Here is an 18,530-nt window from a genome sequence, read left to right on the forward strand (position 1 = left end):
GGTTTGATTTCTTTGTATGTATGGATCACTTGGGTTGTTATCGACATCTGGTGAACATTTCATGTCATTAGCACCTCTAGTAACATATTTATTGAGAAAAAATGTTGACGTGTTCAATACTTATTTTACCCGTTGTATCTAGGGTGGCTCACTATTATGAAAGCTTTGCTGGAAGGAAGCAGGGCCATGTTTGTCTACACGCAGACAGGAGGTCCACAGCACTCTGAAATATTTTATGTATGTAAATAAGCATTTATGTCTCCAAGTACTGGACTGGTTTTTTGTGCCTGATTTGAATTCTATGTACATGTATAATATTTTATCAACACAATCATATTTTGTGAGAGTGATGTGATTGGATTTAACAACTTGAGAGATCAAGATTAATTAGATCTTTTTAAATGTTAATGTTTGGAAAAAACATGCTATTTTAATTGAAATAAACACATTTGCAGAGATGGGTGTGTATAGAAAAATTGCAGGAGTCTCATCACTCTGGTTAATACAATAAGTACTCAGAGAATTAATGTATAATGACACAGTTAACACTGGTCTGTCTGTGCTGTTGTCCATAAAACTCCATTACCTTTTCCTTCAGTCTCCTCTGCTCCACTCCTTCATAGATGAAACTGACCAACCCACACACCCTGTCACACCAGAAATCTCATTACCTGTAATGTTCAGCAGCCTAAACACAATCATTCCCATCACCCAGCCCCCACACCCACCCATTTCAACTCCAACCAAAACAGGAGCAGGGCATCAAATAACACAATCAGCACACTCCCCACAGGCAGGTTTATGATGACCCTCATAACCAAGATGGCACTTTTTTGTACGCAAGCCAATCATAGTGATCAATTGGCCACTAATCTCTAATTCTGCTGCCTCCACGTTGTACGCACCTTCAAAGTGCGAGCGTCGATCAAAACCTGAGGCCTCGTGTCTGAGATTGTTGGGCCAATGTGCAAGCCACGCTGGAAATGGCATGTTTCGGACGAGGCTTTGACAAACAAGTTGCTAATAATCGAGTGTCTTGTTTTCATAAAAGCAACAGCTGCGGCTCAGAAGAGAGAGGGGGGGCGAAGAGAAGGGAGGGTGAGAGCAGAAGATGCAGGAGTGATGGGGGCTGGAGACAGGTGAGGAGGCAGAGATGGGGATACATTTCTCTCTGGTTAACCACAAGCATCCACTCATGACTCCATATGTCTGCGTTGTTGTAGCTACCTTCCTTCAACTTTGTGCTTTCTCATATTAAATATAGCCAAATGTTTAATGAATATTTTCTCCTCTGTTTATCGTGTTCCATGTCGTATTTAGATGGAATAAAATGCATCGCTGAGTTGTGGAGGCACCAAGGTCGTAAGAGGTGGCCAGCTGGTAGCCAGATCTTATTCTGAAAAAGCACACCACAACTGCAGGTCATAATATGATTTCAGGAGTTTTATTATGCTGTGATCAAATTTTCTGTAGGCTATGTGAGGAAAAAAAAAACAATACAGTAAGGTAATCACCTTCTGATATAGGCCAACTTTGGTTTCTCTATTTTACAGATGTTATAGTTTGAGGGTTTCTGTGGCTCGGTGAGTGCAATGGTTTTGTAATAATGAGGTTGCAAATTCAATCCCAGGTTGTCAAGAAAGGGATGTGGTGCAAAACAATTGTGAAATCTTTTCTGCAGCATTGGGTAATACTGTATTTATAGAGCATATACTGTTTGTGTAAGACTGACTGGCCACCACTGATTAGTTATGATGGTTTAATTTGTCACTTCCCAAGCAGTGCAGGGCTTCCATAAAACCTCCCCGAGTAATACAATTAGTTTGGCTCACACAAGGCACCAAACATGCCAACACAAGATACCACAAAAAAAAAAAAGAATAAATAAAAAAGCAATGGCCAACTGGTCGCCCAGATGCGGTCTGTGCACGGGCCAGCACCGCATAAACCAAACCACAACAGGCCAGTTGTGGCCCACATCCGGTTGATAAACTACTTTCCATTCAGCAGTGCCAGCTTAACACAATGTGGGCTGACTTTTACCATCTAGGGAAATGAAATAAAATAAATATAAACCCAAGGCAAGCTTTTGCTGTTTATATTGTCATTCTTGCTGAAAGAAAAAGATGAAAAAAAGCTGATTTCAGTCTTTAATGCATGGATACTATTTCACCACTAGAGGGACACATTATTCCTGTTTCAAAGTTAAACCATATAAAAGGTGTTGAGATCAAGTTTTTGCTAAAAAGTCATCAAAACAAGTTTGGCTCTGAAAGTTTTTTTTCTTTTCTTATCACGTATTCACATACCACCATATGCATTTATCATGCAGTGGAAAAAATAAAAAATTTCCACAATAACCAGTGTCACACAGATGGGTTTTAACGCTTCTTTAATTCCATCCAAAGGTCACAAATAAGTTATACAACAGCCATTCTGAACAAACTCAAAACAGCTTGCTGTAAGGACTCCTTGCCATCAAAATGCATAAAACCTGTTTACTATAGAAAAAAAATAAGATGGGAAACCAAACTACAGAAAAAAAAAAAAAAAACAGTTCAGGGTATTGTTTTGCATACATCGAGCCATCAGAAAGACACCATCGCTCTGTCAGAGTACACAAGTCTTTCGTCTTGGGCTCAGCATAGAACAGACTGAAACAAAGCAGGCAGCAATCGCATAAATACAAGTTTCTGTTGCAGGTTCATGTTTTCTCACAGGGATATTGTGTTTTAAAAATAGAAATTTCTCTAAGCAAAAACAAAAGAAAAAAAAGAGACATATTCATAGTCTTCATGTACAATTACCTTGTCATAAAAATACTGGAATAGGTATAAGGGTATAAATTGAAATCCTCAGTTTGGTTCATTTTGGGTCAAGCTTTTAACAATTTTTTTAAGTAATTACCAGAATTTCCATTAATGTACACAAATTCTATTATTTCCTTCATATGTACAGTATACTGTATTATTAGTCCTTGTATTGTAAAATGACTCAGTACGGAGTACAATCAATACTTCTCTATTTCATGGTGCAAATATGACCAAATTTTTACATTTCTGCCGAGTCCTACAAATTCTCTTTGAAGCTACTAAATTTATGCAGTCCTGAGACAAATCAAACCGGGAGGTTCAAAAGAAGGATTTAAGTGGTAAACCTAAAAAGTGGGGCAAGAGGCTGCTTAGATTTTGTAGAATTGTTTTATCTGTACTTGTAGAACGGGGGGAAATAATAAAATATAACAAGCAAACCCCATTATATTAAAGGTGAGTGTTACAATAATGTAACCTAACTTAACATGCTTCAGAGCTATGTCACTTTTCCTTTAAAAATCAAAAAAGAAAACACTAAAGTGCAAGCACATACAACCTTCCGGTGGGTGGGGGACAAAGTAACAAAAAAGGACAATACTTCAAGATTGTCATTAAACATGTAAAATGTTTAGTTGTGTGTGTGTGTGAGCAGTCTGGAGTGCGTGTGTGTGCGTGTGTGTGTGTGTGTGTGTGTGTGTGTGTGTGTGACTGGGCCCGTCATGCGGTGGCTCCTCACCTCAGGGCCTGACGCACTACTTTTAGTTCAATCTGCACGCCTAAACAAAAAATAGAATAATAAAGAGAATGCTAAAAAATGATTTCTTAAGAAAATGTCCACTGGAGATCAGAGCTTTTGGGGGTTTCTGATTGCGACAAGATTGTCTGTACATTCTCTCTCTCTTTTTTTTTTTTTTTTTGAAGCATAAAATCTCCATTAGAGGCTTTCACGGCTATTTGTTTTCATATGAAATCTGCATTTTTGTGTTTTGTTTCTAAGCAGTCAACTCAGCATCAACAGGAATAATACAGCAAGAAAACTTTACACCGTGTGGGAGGAATACAGCACAAAACTGTAAGATCATACAAAAGAAAGAGCAAAATAAATGTGGCTCATTTAGTCAATAATACAATCTGCAGAGCAGAGATCACAGATCTTTGTCATGGCAGTGGAAAAAAAAAATCATTCATATATCAAAAATTCACAAAATGTCCTGCATTTGGAATATTCAAAATACATATTGAAACTTTTTTTTAAAAGCAATTACCTTGAGAAGGCTTAAAGATGAGAAATATTGCTTCACTGAAAGTCAAAACGAGGATGCAGACAGGATGCGTGGCCATGAACAAGATGGGAATGTGACAAATATATATATATATATATATATATACACTGCTCAAAAAATAAAGGGAACACTACTGCTCAAAAAAATAAAGGGAACACTTAAACAACGCACATTAAGTCCAAGTAAATCAAACTTTTGTGAAGCACATTCAACTCTGTACAGAACAAAGTACTCAATGCGAATATTTCATTGATTAAGATCGGGAGTTAGCGTGCGTTGTTTAAGTGTTCCCTTTATTTTTTTGAGCAGTGTATATATGTCTGGCTCTGATGGTCGCATGCATCATTTTATTTGCTTCTGATGTATTCCCTTTCCTTTTTCCCATCGTAAATGAAACACTGGAACATTTCAGAGAAGCAACAATATTTGGGTTTTAATTTGTTTGCCATAGATGGCATTGTGTGAATAACGTTTCAGATGATTAAATTTTTTCCTACTAAAATAGACTGAATACTACAATATGGACAAGTGACAAAATGTTATTGGTATATTATTAGGCCTCTTTATATTTATATAAAAAAATACCTTCAAAACCATCAAAGATTAACAATCTTCTAAACTAGTCTGATTTAAGAGAACTTAAATCTTCCTTCATTTTCTTATATGTTTTTACTTTCATAAATGTACAGGTACTGAGCACCTGAAATTAAGCCACATTTAAGTGACATGTCTGTATGGATTTTCAGTTTCTGAGAAAAAAAATTAAAGTGGGAAGAAAAAAAATAACAACAAGAACTGATGATTTCTCAACTGTGTTCTGACACAAAAGTGCTGGAACCTGTTTTACAACTTTCCTAAATGACAAAACCAGCAAATATTTTCTTTTTGTGCAGATCAGAAACAACGTGAACAATTACAGTTTGAACAGCTGAGTCTGCAATCATCACAACAATTAATTGAACTTTTTAAAAAAAAAAATAAAAACCTGAGAAACATCTCAATTTTCAAAATTGTTTGCAAAGATTTTAATGCAATAAGGGAAGTAGCTTTCAGAGGTCACGTGGTTTGATTTGTTCCCTTTAAGTTGTTGCACCACTGAAACAAACCAAAAGCACAACATGAAGAGTGGAAAATGAAATCATTTGATGAATTTTTGGTCCAAGTTATGTCGTAAAAAACAAAACAACAAAAAGATTGTGTGTGTGAGAAATGACTAGACAGGAAGAGTGCTGATGTGCAAAAGACTTTACATGCACGTAACCTATACAAATATGATGACATCATAGGAGTTTTCAATTTTTGTTACTGAACCCTGAGCTAAATCAAATGTATACATACACACACACACACACACACAGCACACACACCGGACTCACAGGAGCTTTGATCATCAGCGTGCAGAGACCAGAGTTAACCTCAGATACTGTCAATCTTCACCGGTACCCTCGGATCTTCTTTCTTTTCCAGTTAACAATCGTACGTACTGCTCAGCGTAAGATGAGTCCGGTCATTCTGCACTTTCAGTTTAAAAGGCAGCTACCTTTAAAAGTAGGTAAATGGATAGAAAGTTACAAATAAATGGAAAACAAAACATTGAATTCACAAATCTAGGGTTTGTTTTTCTTGTGGTTCTCTTGAGTTAAAAACATGCGCAGTCAGTATTATGTAATAGGGAAAAAGTGGAGAAAAAAACAAAAACAAAAAAAAAGAAAAGAAAGAAAAAAATTGCCACATAAGTGCTTGCCCTTCAAGTATTCAAGCATTGTATATAAAAAAGCCATTGTTTGGCATTTTGATAATTCTTTCAAATAAAAAGTAAAGTAACAAACTGTTACAGGCTGAAAATGGTCAATTTTATGAACAAAATACAAAAAAAAGGGGGTAAACCATTTTTTTATTTGCGGTTAATGAAATGTAGTCCCTTACTCACAGACAACCAGCCAGCTCTCACCAGGAGAGGGGCTAGTTTTTTTTTTTTTCTTTTTTGAAACCTCTAGTTGTGTTTCTTGGAGAGAGCATCTGTTGTGCCATCGTGCTCCTTCGGGCTGAAGTCGGGGCAGATACCGTTGGCTGTTTTGCTGGTGGCAGTGTTTTGAGGGTTCAGGGTGGACGGGTTGGGCTGCGTTTGCCGACCGTGGCAGGGGCCGCTCTGAAGGCCTGCGTTTTCTGTATAAAGGTAGTCCTCAGCAAACTCTGGGTTCTCCTCCACAAAAGCTCTGAACTTGTCTGGTGAGGCCACAAGGGGGAGCCAGAGACAAGAAAAAAAATTATATATATTAAAACAAAAACATTTCAACCAAGACCCTTGATTTCCAAGTCTGAATTAAGGCCTAAAATCTAAGACTTCCACTTTAACTAATTGATAATGACTACTTGAAAGTTTATATTTTTTTACCAAAGAGAAAAAAAAAAATCAACTCCTCCTCCACTGAGACTTACCAAATGAAATTTTTCCTGTGTCATCAGCATCGATGGCAGTAAACAGATGTGACACATTGAGGTGAGCCAGTCCTAAAGCTGTCTTCAGAATAACCGCCAACTCACTTTCTGTGACAGCACCATCCTCATCTGCCTCAAACATCTGGAGAAGAAAAAGTGAAGCCATTGTAGATTTTAATGTAGACTAAAAACTTTTTGATTCTATAGAACCATCATCTTTCACCATAATTTTACAAATGCACATTTTGTTTAATGTTACAAAAAGCAGATCTGAGCAAGTTTGAGAAATAAGCAGACCATGAACTGATGTCACCAACCGTTGTATGACAACATAAGCACATGATATTCTCCCCGACAGAAAGCAACGTATAAAACTAAAAAGAAAACCTACCTTGAAGGCTAGTTTCATCGTTTCCAGAGTCTTGACAGGTCTGCATACAACCGATAAGGCGATCACAAACTCCCGGATATCCATGCTGTTATCTTCACACTAAAAAAAAATAAAAAAAATAAAATAAAAAAAAAGACAAAAAGAACACGTTAAATTAAGTCATCTAGATTATTACAAAAACATATTTAGAACTTGTCCTTGCAATAATAAAAACAAAGACTATTACCAGTTCTATTGTAGAAAAATATTGCCATGTTTCAGAAGGTGGGAAAACTGGTTTGTATCAAACAAACTAGTAGTGTCCTGATACAGATGCTGGGTATATGTATCGGGCCATATACCAGAATTTTTACAAAGACTAATATAAAATGCCCCAATACTCAGAACTGACACCAATACCAGTATTGATACTAGGATACTGGCATCGATGCTCCATTAAATATGTTACAGTTTACATTTCAAGTGAAAAGTTTGTCAATTCCATATTTAAAAAAACAAAACATATATATATATATATACACATACAAGTTGAAAGAAAATATTTGTTTAAATTTATATATTTTTTTACTTTTAAATATTGCAACAGTACATACAGTATCATGTTGTATATTTGATTTGATCCAGTCAGAGGGGCTGTTTGCCAATAAAGGACAGCAACCTTGTTCTAAATAAAATAAATGACTTTTTCAAGTCATTGTATAATGTTTAGATTCTAACTCAGTAAGTACTCAGTAAAGACAAGTAAGTACACAAATTGAAGTACTTGTACTCAGTTTGACAAAAACTGGCATTGAGACAACCCTAAAACAAGGTAGAATAATGAAGCTACTAAAACTAGATTAGAAATTTGCTGACATGCATTCACCAACAATTCCACAGAAAATATGTGCTGCAATATATATATATATATATATATATATATATATATTATAATAATCATATTATATATTATAAGATCAGCAGTTAATACTGTGAGAAACAGTTGAGTTGTAGCAGTGAGGTGCAAAGTGTGTTTACCTCATCAAAGAGAGCAAACATGTCACAAAGCACATCTGAAACCGGCACATTGAGGAAGTGGGCAAAGTTGTCTAAGCCAAGCTTCTGACCCTCAAGCTTCCTGGCTTTGTTACCGTAATCCTGCAAAACCTTCTCAGAGTTCTGCGGTTTCAGCCTGTGAGAGCAATAGGAGATTTTAAAAAAAGGTGCAACATGCTGTCTAATAGCATGAATTACATGTGAACAACAACAACAACAAAAAAAAAAATACGTTAAAAAAACAAAAAACAAACAAACATTAAAACACACTTTGTTTTTAATTTGTACACATGACATTTGTTCTCTGAAGTTTTCCCTGTCTGGACTTTTTGACACTTTTTAACCAAATTATTTAAACCAGTTTTGTGATTTATCACCAACCTTTAAATGCATCACCATAAGCAGTACTTACAACTGCAAAGCTCTTTTGTGGACAGAAAAAAAAAAAGAAAATAAAAACATTGAATTCCTTCCTGTTAAGTGTGTTTTCTGCCTGGATTCACTGTGTACATCTCTACAGAAATAACACTAAAAAGGCACAACTTACTGACAAATAAAAGGCCTAAATTCAGCTAGCCTTCCTTCTGATAGATGTAAACAGTCTGTCTAAATTTGTAGAAAGCACAACTAAATCTAGATACTGCTTCCACAAATGGAATCCCTGCCAAGATCCTGTTGCATTGATGGAGTATTTTACACTCTTCTGCTCCTTACTTAGTCGTCTCTGATGGGTGCACTGAATTGGAACATTTGAGCGACTCACCCCAGCCTCCTGATGAGTCTGGCAAACTCCAGCAGACAGGTGTCGACTGGCAGCTTCAGCTGGCCCTCGGCCATAGCCAGCTGGCAGTCTTCAAATGAATAGTCTGTGATGGGCACCCCCAAAGCTCTGAGGGGAGAAACAATAAGGGGACATCATCAGTGGGTGTAAATCAATACAAACTTAGGTTAATAGAGAAAACGCAGAAGTTGATGTGACTTTTATGGTGCTAAAATGTACTGCAGTCATTATGGCCTTTGAAACAAAGACAACTACTTAAGAGGCCTGCTCAAATTTGCTGTCAAGTTTCTCCTGACTTTTATTGTCAGACTTGGTTACTTTTCCAGTGTGCTAAAGTGTTTGACTTACTTAGCCATGACTTGTCTCACATTGATAGCAAAGAGAGCTGGGTTCTTTTTCTCCTCCTCTGATGGGGTATAAATAGGAAGGAACTGTTGAGAAAAAAAAAATCACAAGTTCCTTTTTTTAAACTAATGCAATACAAGTGTGTCCACCTAAAGTAAGTGCACATGGCACACTTGATCATCAACCATACTGTGTTTATCTGTCTTTATGAGTAAAGAGAACATTATGAGCAGAAAGACTGTCACACTCACCTCTACCACAAACTCATTGTGTAACTGGCAGAGTGTCAGCCACAAGATTTTAAACCTGGATTGCAAAAGGACACAGTAAGCAATAAGTTATTACAGACAAAAATAACTCTAAAGTCAAACATAGCATAACTAAATGGTTCCAAGTAAGAAAAAAATATTTATATGTTTTAATTAGCAAAAACCAATCAATGTTAAAAATGATCAAAACTGCCTTAAATCTCAATAAAACATCTTAGAAAATGACCACAATTTGAAATAAGCGTGGTGTAAAAAACACTAATAAAAAGACCACATAATTTAGAAATCACTGGAAATCATATACCATTGGGCCCTAAACTTAATGTTGAAGATACAAACAAAAATGATCCAGAAATAAATGTGCAGAAAAAGTAATTTTAGATTATACTTGATTAAAATTTTATTTAGCCTAACTTTCTTTTTTGCCTGTAGTGTAACAATTAACATTTACATTACTACAATAATAATTGTGTACTTACGCTCCAGGGCCTTGCCAGGTCCACGTGATTGTGTCCTGTTAGAAATACATAAAAGAACATATATTATTGTTTTTCCCAATTGTTCATTTTGCTTGAAACAATAAATTGTAACTTTTGGAACTAAAATGGTGCAAACTAAAACAACAACAACAACAACAACAACAACAACAACAACAATAATAATAATAATAACAATAATAACAATAATAACAATAACAATAATACGTTTTAAGAAGTGTAGTGCAATATGTAAAGCCCACCACAGGGTCTGTAGTGGGTGTGTATACAAAACTGAGCTCACATAATACCATTATTTTATGATTAAAGGCCACTACCACTGGGCTTCATTGTACATTTGGCCTAACCTGTGTTGCTTTGCATTAAAATGATCTGTTTGATATGGGGATCTTATTTTTAATGGGAATATATCAGAACAAGGGGAAAATTACATGGGAGGGGGATTTTTAAATATCAAACATTTATTAAAATGAGAATGGAATTGTACTGAGGAGTTTTCCCTTCGTAGGTAAACTTACCAATTTATTAGGATACTTAATAACCACAGGTTGCACTGGAACAGCTGGAATGAAGGCCCCTATAGAAGTTGAACAGAAAAGATATTTTGCATGAAGAAAAAAACAACAAATTAAAATAGTAATATAAAAGAAAACAAGTACAAATACAGTATATATTACAAAGCAAATGTATCAGTAAACCCTCAATTTTATATCTAAATTCAACCTTTACCAATATGAAGGAGGTGCCACTTCATTAAAAATCTACATTTCAAAATAAGTGCATGCAACTAGTATCACAACTTGATTAAAAAAAAGAAAAATACTGAAGAAAAACAAACGAGTCAAACAACAGAACAGAGGCTACCTGGCTTGAAAGTGATGAGACAGGATCTATTTGTGCATGTCCCCTCTGGAAAAATCATAATCTAGAGGTAATGAGAGGAAATAGTTCATTAGTGCTTTAGCAGTATTTTTCCTTTAATGCTTCTCTTAATCAGTAACATTCAAAGCTTATTTTGGCTTTGAACACATGCAGATGGACGCCTTATTTAAAGCAGAGCCAAACTAAAATAATAATAATAATAATAATAAACATGGCATCTTAAAATGAGTCCAGTTTCAAAGGTTCCATAGCAGTTCAAATTATATTTTATACATTTTTACATTCTTGTCAATCTTGCAATACACAACTGTTACATCGAAAACTATAGTTAGTTGCAAGTACAAGAAAACAGCAGCAGAAGCAGCTAGCTGTAGCGCTCCTGTTCCTGCCTCGGGACATTTATAGGACATATTTTGGCTCAAATAATCATGTAATATAAATTTTATTGCAGTGTACAGGTTTTAACAACAGCATGTGTATTAACTGCTTTCAATTTCTGAACACTTAATTACTATAAGAGTTTTCAAATTGGCTGCACTTAGATTAGCCATTAGCTCATCAGTGCTACTGAACTGAAACCTTTCCTCCAAACTGAAGTTGTTCAAGGAACAGTCCGCAGCAATTAAAAAATTAAATGTTCATATATTTTCTACAAAATTGTTGGGAAATCACTTTAATTTTAGTTTGTTGTGATAAAAGAGAAAAAAAGAAAAACTGTTTTGTGAAATACAAAAACTGCCATGGACACTTACCAAACTAGTAACCAGTTAGTCAAATATTATGTATAAAATGATATACCGGTACACTTTGTAAGTTTCAAAGATCACGAGTACCATCAGGTGTATTACAAAGCTGCAACACAATTACTCTGTAGTTAATCCACTTACCTGAGGCCAGTCTCCCCCAGAATGGGCTCTTCGTTTAATCTCCTCCACAGTCTTCTTTCTTGAGTTCTGGTCCGATCGTGACACAAACACTGGCCTGATGTACTTTATCAAAGCTGGAAGCAAATAGCAAAGAAAATAATAAAATAAATATATTGTACAAAAACACTTGTCTCAGAAAATATGTTATTACAAAATTATAGTAAATTTAGTATTATGGAGGGTCTTCAAAAAACTCCGGACTGGGAATTTTAGGATAAATTGTCAAAAAGTGGACTTCTTTTTCCAAAATGTGCATTTAAAAAGAGGTACCAACAAAAATAAAATAAATATATACATATTAAAATAATTTACATTTGATATTTTGTTTCAGGCTGAGGTAGCTCTAAAATATTGATTAGTTTATTATGGAAAAAATATATATATTAAAAAAAAAAAGTTTTGTAAGATAGTCAATTTTGTTCCCTCAAGGTACAATGATCATAATAGAAGGGTTAAACTTTTCAAAAGCCTGTATATAAAAAAACAACAAAATATAACTCATAAGATTACAGTATTTCTAGAACTTTTTCAATAACCACTGTATAATCAGTCAACCAAACCTTACAGAACATAAAATAAAGTCACCACAATTGAGTCATAGCAACATGAGACTCCGTGTGTTCAGACAGGATGTTCTTTAAAAGGGTTTCATGTGTCAAAGAAAGGTCACATGCTCATCACAAATGGAAATGTCTCATTTCAAAACAGGTTTTTCCACATCAGGGTTGAACAAAGTGCTTTATAATATGGCTCTCATTCAGACATTAACAAAGAGATACTTCTTAAAATAAATATTTGCACTCTTTATATGCAGTCTTTTACCCTCTCTAATACTCAAAATGTGAGCTGTGGTGTTTCTTCATGGAGTCTACACCCCGAGGGGGTAGGGGGAGATGGACTCCGATACCAAACATTTTTTGCACTTCTAGTCCGTAGCTCCAATTCTTAGTTTTTTTTAAGCTTATTTAGCCAATAGTCTCATTTAGGGCTGGGCGATTATTTGATCGCGATTATTGATCGAGAAAAAATTCAGGTCGACCATGGTGATCAGCTGTGAGCTTTCTACGCGATCAAACATGGAGGAAATGTGCGCAACAACAGCCAATCGGAATCCACCTTCTCCTGCTCCACTTCTGTTTATAAGCTGCTAAGGAAACGCAGACGGAATCGCAGAATTAACCAAAGTAATCTATAAAACGCTGAATCTCAGAGTTCGCTTATTTAGGGAAGTTTCTGGGGCATTTTGACCGCTGTCGCTTCCTGTACCTGCGGTTACCTGCTAACAGGCATGCAGGGTGAGCTCTGAGCTCCTCTCCAGACACATAGAGAGAGGGAATAAAAGAAAATTGAGGCGCGATGCGCGGCTTGCTAAAACAAAAGCATCCTCCAAAAATATGAAGTGGTCTTAGGGTAACGTTTAGGACAGAACAATGTCCCAGCGGTTCTTCATTTATCTGGAGAACTTTTCTGTAAGTTTTATCGGCACACAATGGGCTGGATGCGATGTGAAGACCGCTTCCTGTCTGAGTCGCATCACAAACAGCAGCTGAGAGACGCTGCAAACTCCTGAAGACTCAGAAGCTGGGAGTTTATGCAACATGTTGTCGTGTGTGCAGAATCAGATATTCTTTCAGAAAAAAATGAAACAGAGTTGTCCGTTGTTTGATAAAGCACTGTAAACAGGAGGGGGTCGTGGGGATGTGGGGTTCCTTCCATAACAAAAGTAATGAGCTTAGATCCTATCCAGTTGGAAAGTATGCACAAATTGTTGCTGTTTTGTAGGGTTTATGTTTCTTTATGGCATGTTTAATGTGAAATTAAATTCTAAAACTTTAATTTACAAAAAGGAAAACTTTTTAATGTGAGATTCTATGATTTACACATAATTTTTTTTTTCTTGGTAAATACCTTTTTCAATACCTTGCAAAAGTAATTTCATGTTCTACTGAACCATAGCTATTTGTTATATTAGTGAAAGTGAAATAACAGACATTATTATTATTATTATTATTATTATTATTATTATTTCTGTAGCTATTTATTTGTTAAATTATTTTTCAGTCACTTTTTAGGATAGCAAAAAAATTTGTGATATTAATTGAGATCAGATATGAAAAAATTAATCGTGATATTTTTTTTTTTTTTTGCCATATCGCCCAGCCCTAGTCTCATACTTATTTTAAGCAAAGAAAATGACATAATGGTCGCCATGCAACTGTAATAATTACAGCCAACACACAAGCCTTTATTGTGTTTGTAGTAGGATTGGGTAATGTTGGCAAAAAAATTAATCCCGATTAATTGTCGTATTTAGCCGATAACGATTAATTTGATGATTAATCCCCTCGACACCCTTGTGTCCTAGTCACATGACCAATTAGATTTGCTCTTCGGAAAAATCTGTTCCAAATTGTGTCAAAATTAGACAAATTTAATATTGTGTTGATAGATAAATAAATTATATAACTTTTTTTAATGTTCATCATATTTGAAGTGGAGCACCGAGCGGAATCTGCCTGGTGGCATTAATCGTATTAATTGTCAAGTGCCAAAAAGTAATCGATTAATGTTTTTCTGATGATTAATTGCACACAATACGATTAAGCCCAACCCTAGTTTGTAGCAATTTAGAAGTTGTGCAACTGGAGCAGATAATATTATCTGTCATGTTTGTTGCCGTTTTCACTCTACTCCTGTGAAAAATTGCACTTCTGGAAACAGGAACGACATCATAAAAGTAGAGGCGAAAAACAAAGTAAAATATTGATCCCTTTACAACAGTATCAATATAATCTGACACCGGATATGTTGGTGTAGATTCTCATTTATCTAAGACATGGTAGATCTAAATGGTTAACAAAAATAAAGCAACTTGACTATTATTCTGTAGTTCCCATCTGAGGAGCTTTCTCAGTTCAAAACAGTTCCAAGCTTCAATTTGCATGACGCTGGTTTCAATAATGGCAACATTTTGGGTCAGTCCACATTAGTACCACATTTGTCTGCAGTGTGAACATAGCTAAAGAGGAACAACCTAAATGAGTATTCTTGTCTGTAGGAAATAATAGCTGGCATGCATGGAGTTTTTTTGTAGTGTTTTCCAGTTTCTGTGTACATTTCCCTTTGTGCTTCTTGGTTCCTTATTGATTTTTATTTTTTGTGTGTTTGTGCATGATTTGATTCAAATCTATTTAAAAATATTCCAACATGATCTACACATAGCACCACCAACAATGATGACATTTGACTCTGCACATTATGTAAAGCAGTCCTCAAGCTTAAGAAAGCAATGCAAATGGATTTAAAGTGCTACAACCAATCTAACTTAGCTTTTAATTAGACTGTGCAAGGGTCAATTTCACTTCCTGTTGCAGCTTGACTATTGCAACTAAAAACAATTTCATCCCAATCAAACATACACAATAAAAAAAAAAAAAAAAGCTGATGTGTATAAAAATGGAATGTACAACCCGACTCTGCAGAGTTAAATGTCACAAGGTTTCAACTAATTATATCAGACACATTTGTTTTGTACATCATATTTCTTATGATTCATTAAATAATTGAAAATGTTAGGAAACCTTGAGCCGTTGTTAAAAAGTGACTAAATTAGGAAAATAAATTAAGAAAAAAGTAAAATCATAAAAAAAACAAAAAAAAACAAAAGGATTGATTCCAACAGTGAGTGGTCTGCGAAGAGGAAGAGATAACAGTTCTGGCTTGTATCAACAGACTCTGCACACGATCGCAGCTGATCATGTCTTAATGCTTACTCAGGATTCCACTTGCTTGCTGTCCATCGACTTCTTGTGCAAAACTTTTCAAACCATAGCTTGACAGGTTCTATTATTTCCCATTTTAGGGACAGCCTATAGCAGAGTGAGCATGTGTCAGAATAATGATATACAAGAGAATCAGTTCAAAAATAGTAAAATAAAGGCAATACCTGAAGACAAAAAAAATTCTATCTTAGCAGAATGCTTGATTGATGCTGCTCCTGACAATTATCTAGTAATAAAAATAAATGTTCAAATACTATGTGGTTTCAACCTGTCATTGCAAGAAAAGACTACTGTTTAAGCTTGGCTGAGTTTCACACACCCTGCAGGTAACAATGTGAGAAAGTGCTGACTTGGTAGGCAAGACAGGAGGAGGAAAGATGAAGACTAAAATAACCCATAAACCTTGACTGCATGGCCTGCTGGCTGGGACATATGATCTACTGCCAACACTGGCACTTAAAAAGGTAACTTCACATGCAAGCTTGCTAATAGGATATGCAGTGTGTGTACTGTCTGCAACATAATATGCTCTACGTGACTTCTGTATGTGGCTTTAAATTAAAGACAGAGCACCTCTACTTCCTATGTGAAACTTTCTCTGGTGTAAAGTTGCATAGAATGAAAAGTCAAAACAGCAAAGATAAGACCCGCAATAAAACTGACTTATTGGAATAAAGATACAGAAATGAGTCTGAAATTTCTGGTTATCCTCCCAGCTGTCCATCTAATTAACAGTATACAACTTTTTTTTTTCTCAATCTAAACACAAGTGGGTGTCATGCTCTTTGACTTTTCATTCTGTTTCATATGGTTTCCACATACAAAGGTGCAACACCTCTGCTAACACAAGTTATGCATTTAAGCACATAGTAACAGTGGTTCAAGTTCAGATTTTACAGTTTGGGAAAGAAATTATGCTTCAACACATGAGAAAAAATGTGGATTAGTTAAATTCTCCCATTTTCTATTGTAGTAAACTTTTGCAGAAGCCTCAAACTGTACAAAGTCACATTATGATTTGTGTTTTAGTTGTCTGATCTTTATCAACACTAAATAAAAATGTATGCGAAACAAGTGCTTGGATTTAGCTTTATAAGGTTTTCAAGTAATTTGATGATGAACAGACCTGTGTGGAAACAGATGAATCATATTGAAACATGAATCATGAGGTCAGTACTCTTAAGTGAAAGCTTAGCAATTACAAAATATGGAATCAAATCTGATGCAAGTGCATTTTTATCTTGCTATGATTGAGACATAAAAACAAGCTGGCTTAACCTTAAGAAAAATATTTTGCTACTAGTGCAAAATTAAAAAAAAAAGTACTTTATTAGGCTAAACATATACTGTATTAGGCAGTAAAGGTCATGAAACAGGGTATGGCTTTATTAAAAATTCCTACTGATCTTGTCACATTCGTTGAAAGTAGCACATGTGGTTCTGGTTATGGTAAGTGGGGATGGATAAAGAACCCATATGAGCGGGAGCCTTTTAAGTGGGCCATTGCTCTCCCCAAAACTGGCACAGGCCTCAAACATTTGTGGATGAAGGACACAATGTTAGAAACAGTGTTCTGACTGTCTCTGTATACATAAATGGGTCCCCAAAAATTATTTTCTTTTGACTGCTCAGAGGCCTCTAAATCAATGCAACAGGCTTTACACAGACCATTGTCATGGAGTCCCATCACCATTTTGTGGCGGTTGGGCAGGTTGTGCCCAGTTCCAACCAGTGTATATAAACTTTTCTTTGTTAGAACAATGAGAGCTTTCTGAAACCTAAGATTTGGACTGTTTATCAGTTCCATCAGCTACTTCCACTGGATTGAGTGCTGATGTCTAACTCAGGCCTGTAGGGCAGTTCTGAAGACTGTTGTTGAAATACCTACAACAGGTTCTGGTCATTTGAAGTGAACCTGACTGACACCACTTGCAAGGTATAAAACATGGTTCCCATTATCTAAATAGGGTGGAATACACTCGGTCTTATTTATACTGCAGCAAAAAGTTATACATAATCTCATAAATAGTACAAGCTGTACACATTTTAATAAAAATCTGACAATCTATGCACTTCATTGTGTTTGACTTATCTTTGCTCTTTCCTCAACAGCTTTTATGACTTTCTAGTAGCAGTCCTTATCTTTTGTCAATATTTGTCTTGATAGCAGCTACTACTGGGTAGGATAAAGTCCCGGCTTACCACGAGAGAAATGTGGTCTGATAGCTTAGTCCATATAAATTGATGAACATAAAGTACTAAAGAATAATAAAAAAATTAGGGCTGCACCGATTAGTTGAAATAATCGATGACGTCGATTATGTAAATTTGTCGACGCAGATTTTATTATCGAATCGCTGTATTACATAACCACCACGTGAATGTTCATGCAATTCCATTTCTGTACCTAAAAGCATCATTGCAACCATATTGACATAAGAGTGGTGAGTTTTCCATGCTTGTCCTGAACGCAGCATCGCGCAAGAGCGTAATGACGTCAGCAGCTGCTGCTTCAGTTCAGTCTAAGCTTGAAAACAAGCCTCGCAGCTCCTGGAGTAAAATTTACCGAACAGACCGCCTCTGAATTATCTGGTGGATTAATTATCTTGTGAGCACGATGTTGGCTTGCTCAAAGTAAATAAAGTACCGCCACTTTCTTTATTTCATCCGCCATTAAACAGAGACCGGTGTTAGGTCGAGCCACGTTCCCAGTTTCCCCAGCGTCTCAAACAACAGAGGAGCTTCCCRACACACGTCTGACCTAAAGAGCACAAGCAGCCAACAAGTGTTGGACATGTTTTGGATGTTCAAAACGTAGCTTAAATACCTTTTATTAATTTTAACTACATCCTCTTTTATTTGATTTAAACTTATTTGCCTTCCATGGACCTCCATCACACATTTTTCTAGTGGGGAAATGACATTAATAGAAACATGTGGAGCTGGATTTTAATTTGTACAATAAGACAAAACAGTCTTGTTGTTTTCAACAGTTTTCACCTTAAAGAAATTAGTTAAACATCTGATGTTACAATACTAAGAGTTGGATGTTGTCTTGATATTTGTTAATTTTTATATATTGAGAAA

The 18,530-nt window shown here is 35.6% G+C and overlaps 1 protein-coding gene across 2 annotated transcripts in view; it reads right to left on the reverse strand.

The window, feature by feature from the left end:
* Window positions 1-4,779: 4,779 nt before the first annotated feature.
* Window positions 4,780-18,530, reverse strand: part of LOC106521611 (lysophosphatidylcholine acyltransferase 1) — a 25,153-nt gene continuing 11,402 nt past the window's right edge. Inside the window, exons 4-15 of one of the 2 annotated variants that reach the window (XR_001310696.1) lie at window positions 11,623-11,735; window positions 10,718-10,778; window positions 10,372-10,430; window positions 9,836-9,870; window positions 9,339-9,393; window positions 9,091-9,173; window positions 8,725-8,850; window positions 7,944-8,097; window positions 6,927-7,025; window positions 6,536-6,677; window positions 5,473-6,322; window positions 4,780-5,191 (exon numbers count right to left, since the gene is read on the reverse strand). Coding sequence is in view for 1 of the 2 variants with exons in the window: in XM_014014256.1 (XP_013869710.1) it covers window positions 6,090-6,322; window positions 6,536-6,677; window positions 6,927-7,025; window positions 7,944-8,097; window positions 8,725-8,850; window positions 9,091-9,173; window positions 9,339-9,393; window positions 9,836-9,870; window positions 10,372-10,430; window positions 10,718-10,778; window positions 11,623-11,735 (1,160 nt within the window). In the remaining variant the exon portion in view is untranslated. Of the gene's footprint in view, window positions 6,323-6,535; window positions 6,678-6,926; window positions 7,026-7,943; window positions 8,098-8,724; window positions 8,851-9,090; window positions 9,174-9,338; window positions 9,394-9,835; window positions 9,871-10,371; window positions 10,431-10,717; window positions 10,779-11,622; window positions 11,736-18,530 lie in introns of both variants that reach the window. The other variant, XM_014014256.1, reaches the window with a different exon arrangement.

This window comes from Austrofundulus limnaeus, unplaced genomic scaffold (genome assembly GCF_001266775.1).
Source record: "Austrofundulus limnaeus strain Quisiro unplaced genomic scaffold, Austrofundulus_limnaeus-1.0 Scaffold112, whole genome shotgun sequence".
Lineage (NCBI taxonomy): Eukaryota > Metazoa > Chordata > Actinopteri > Cyprinodontiformes > Rivulidae > Austrofundulus > Austrofundulus limnaeus.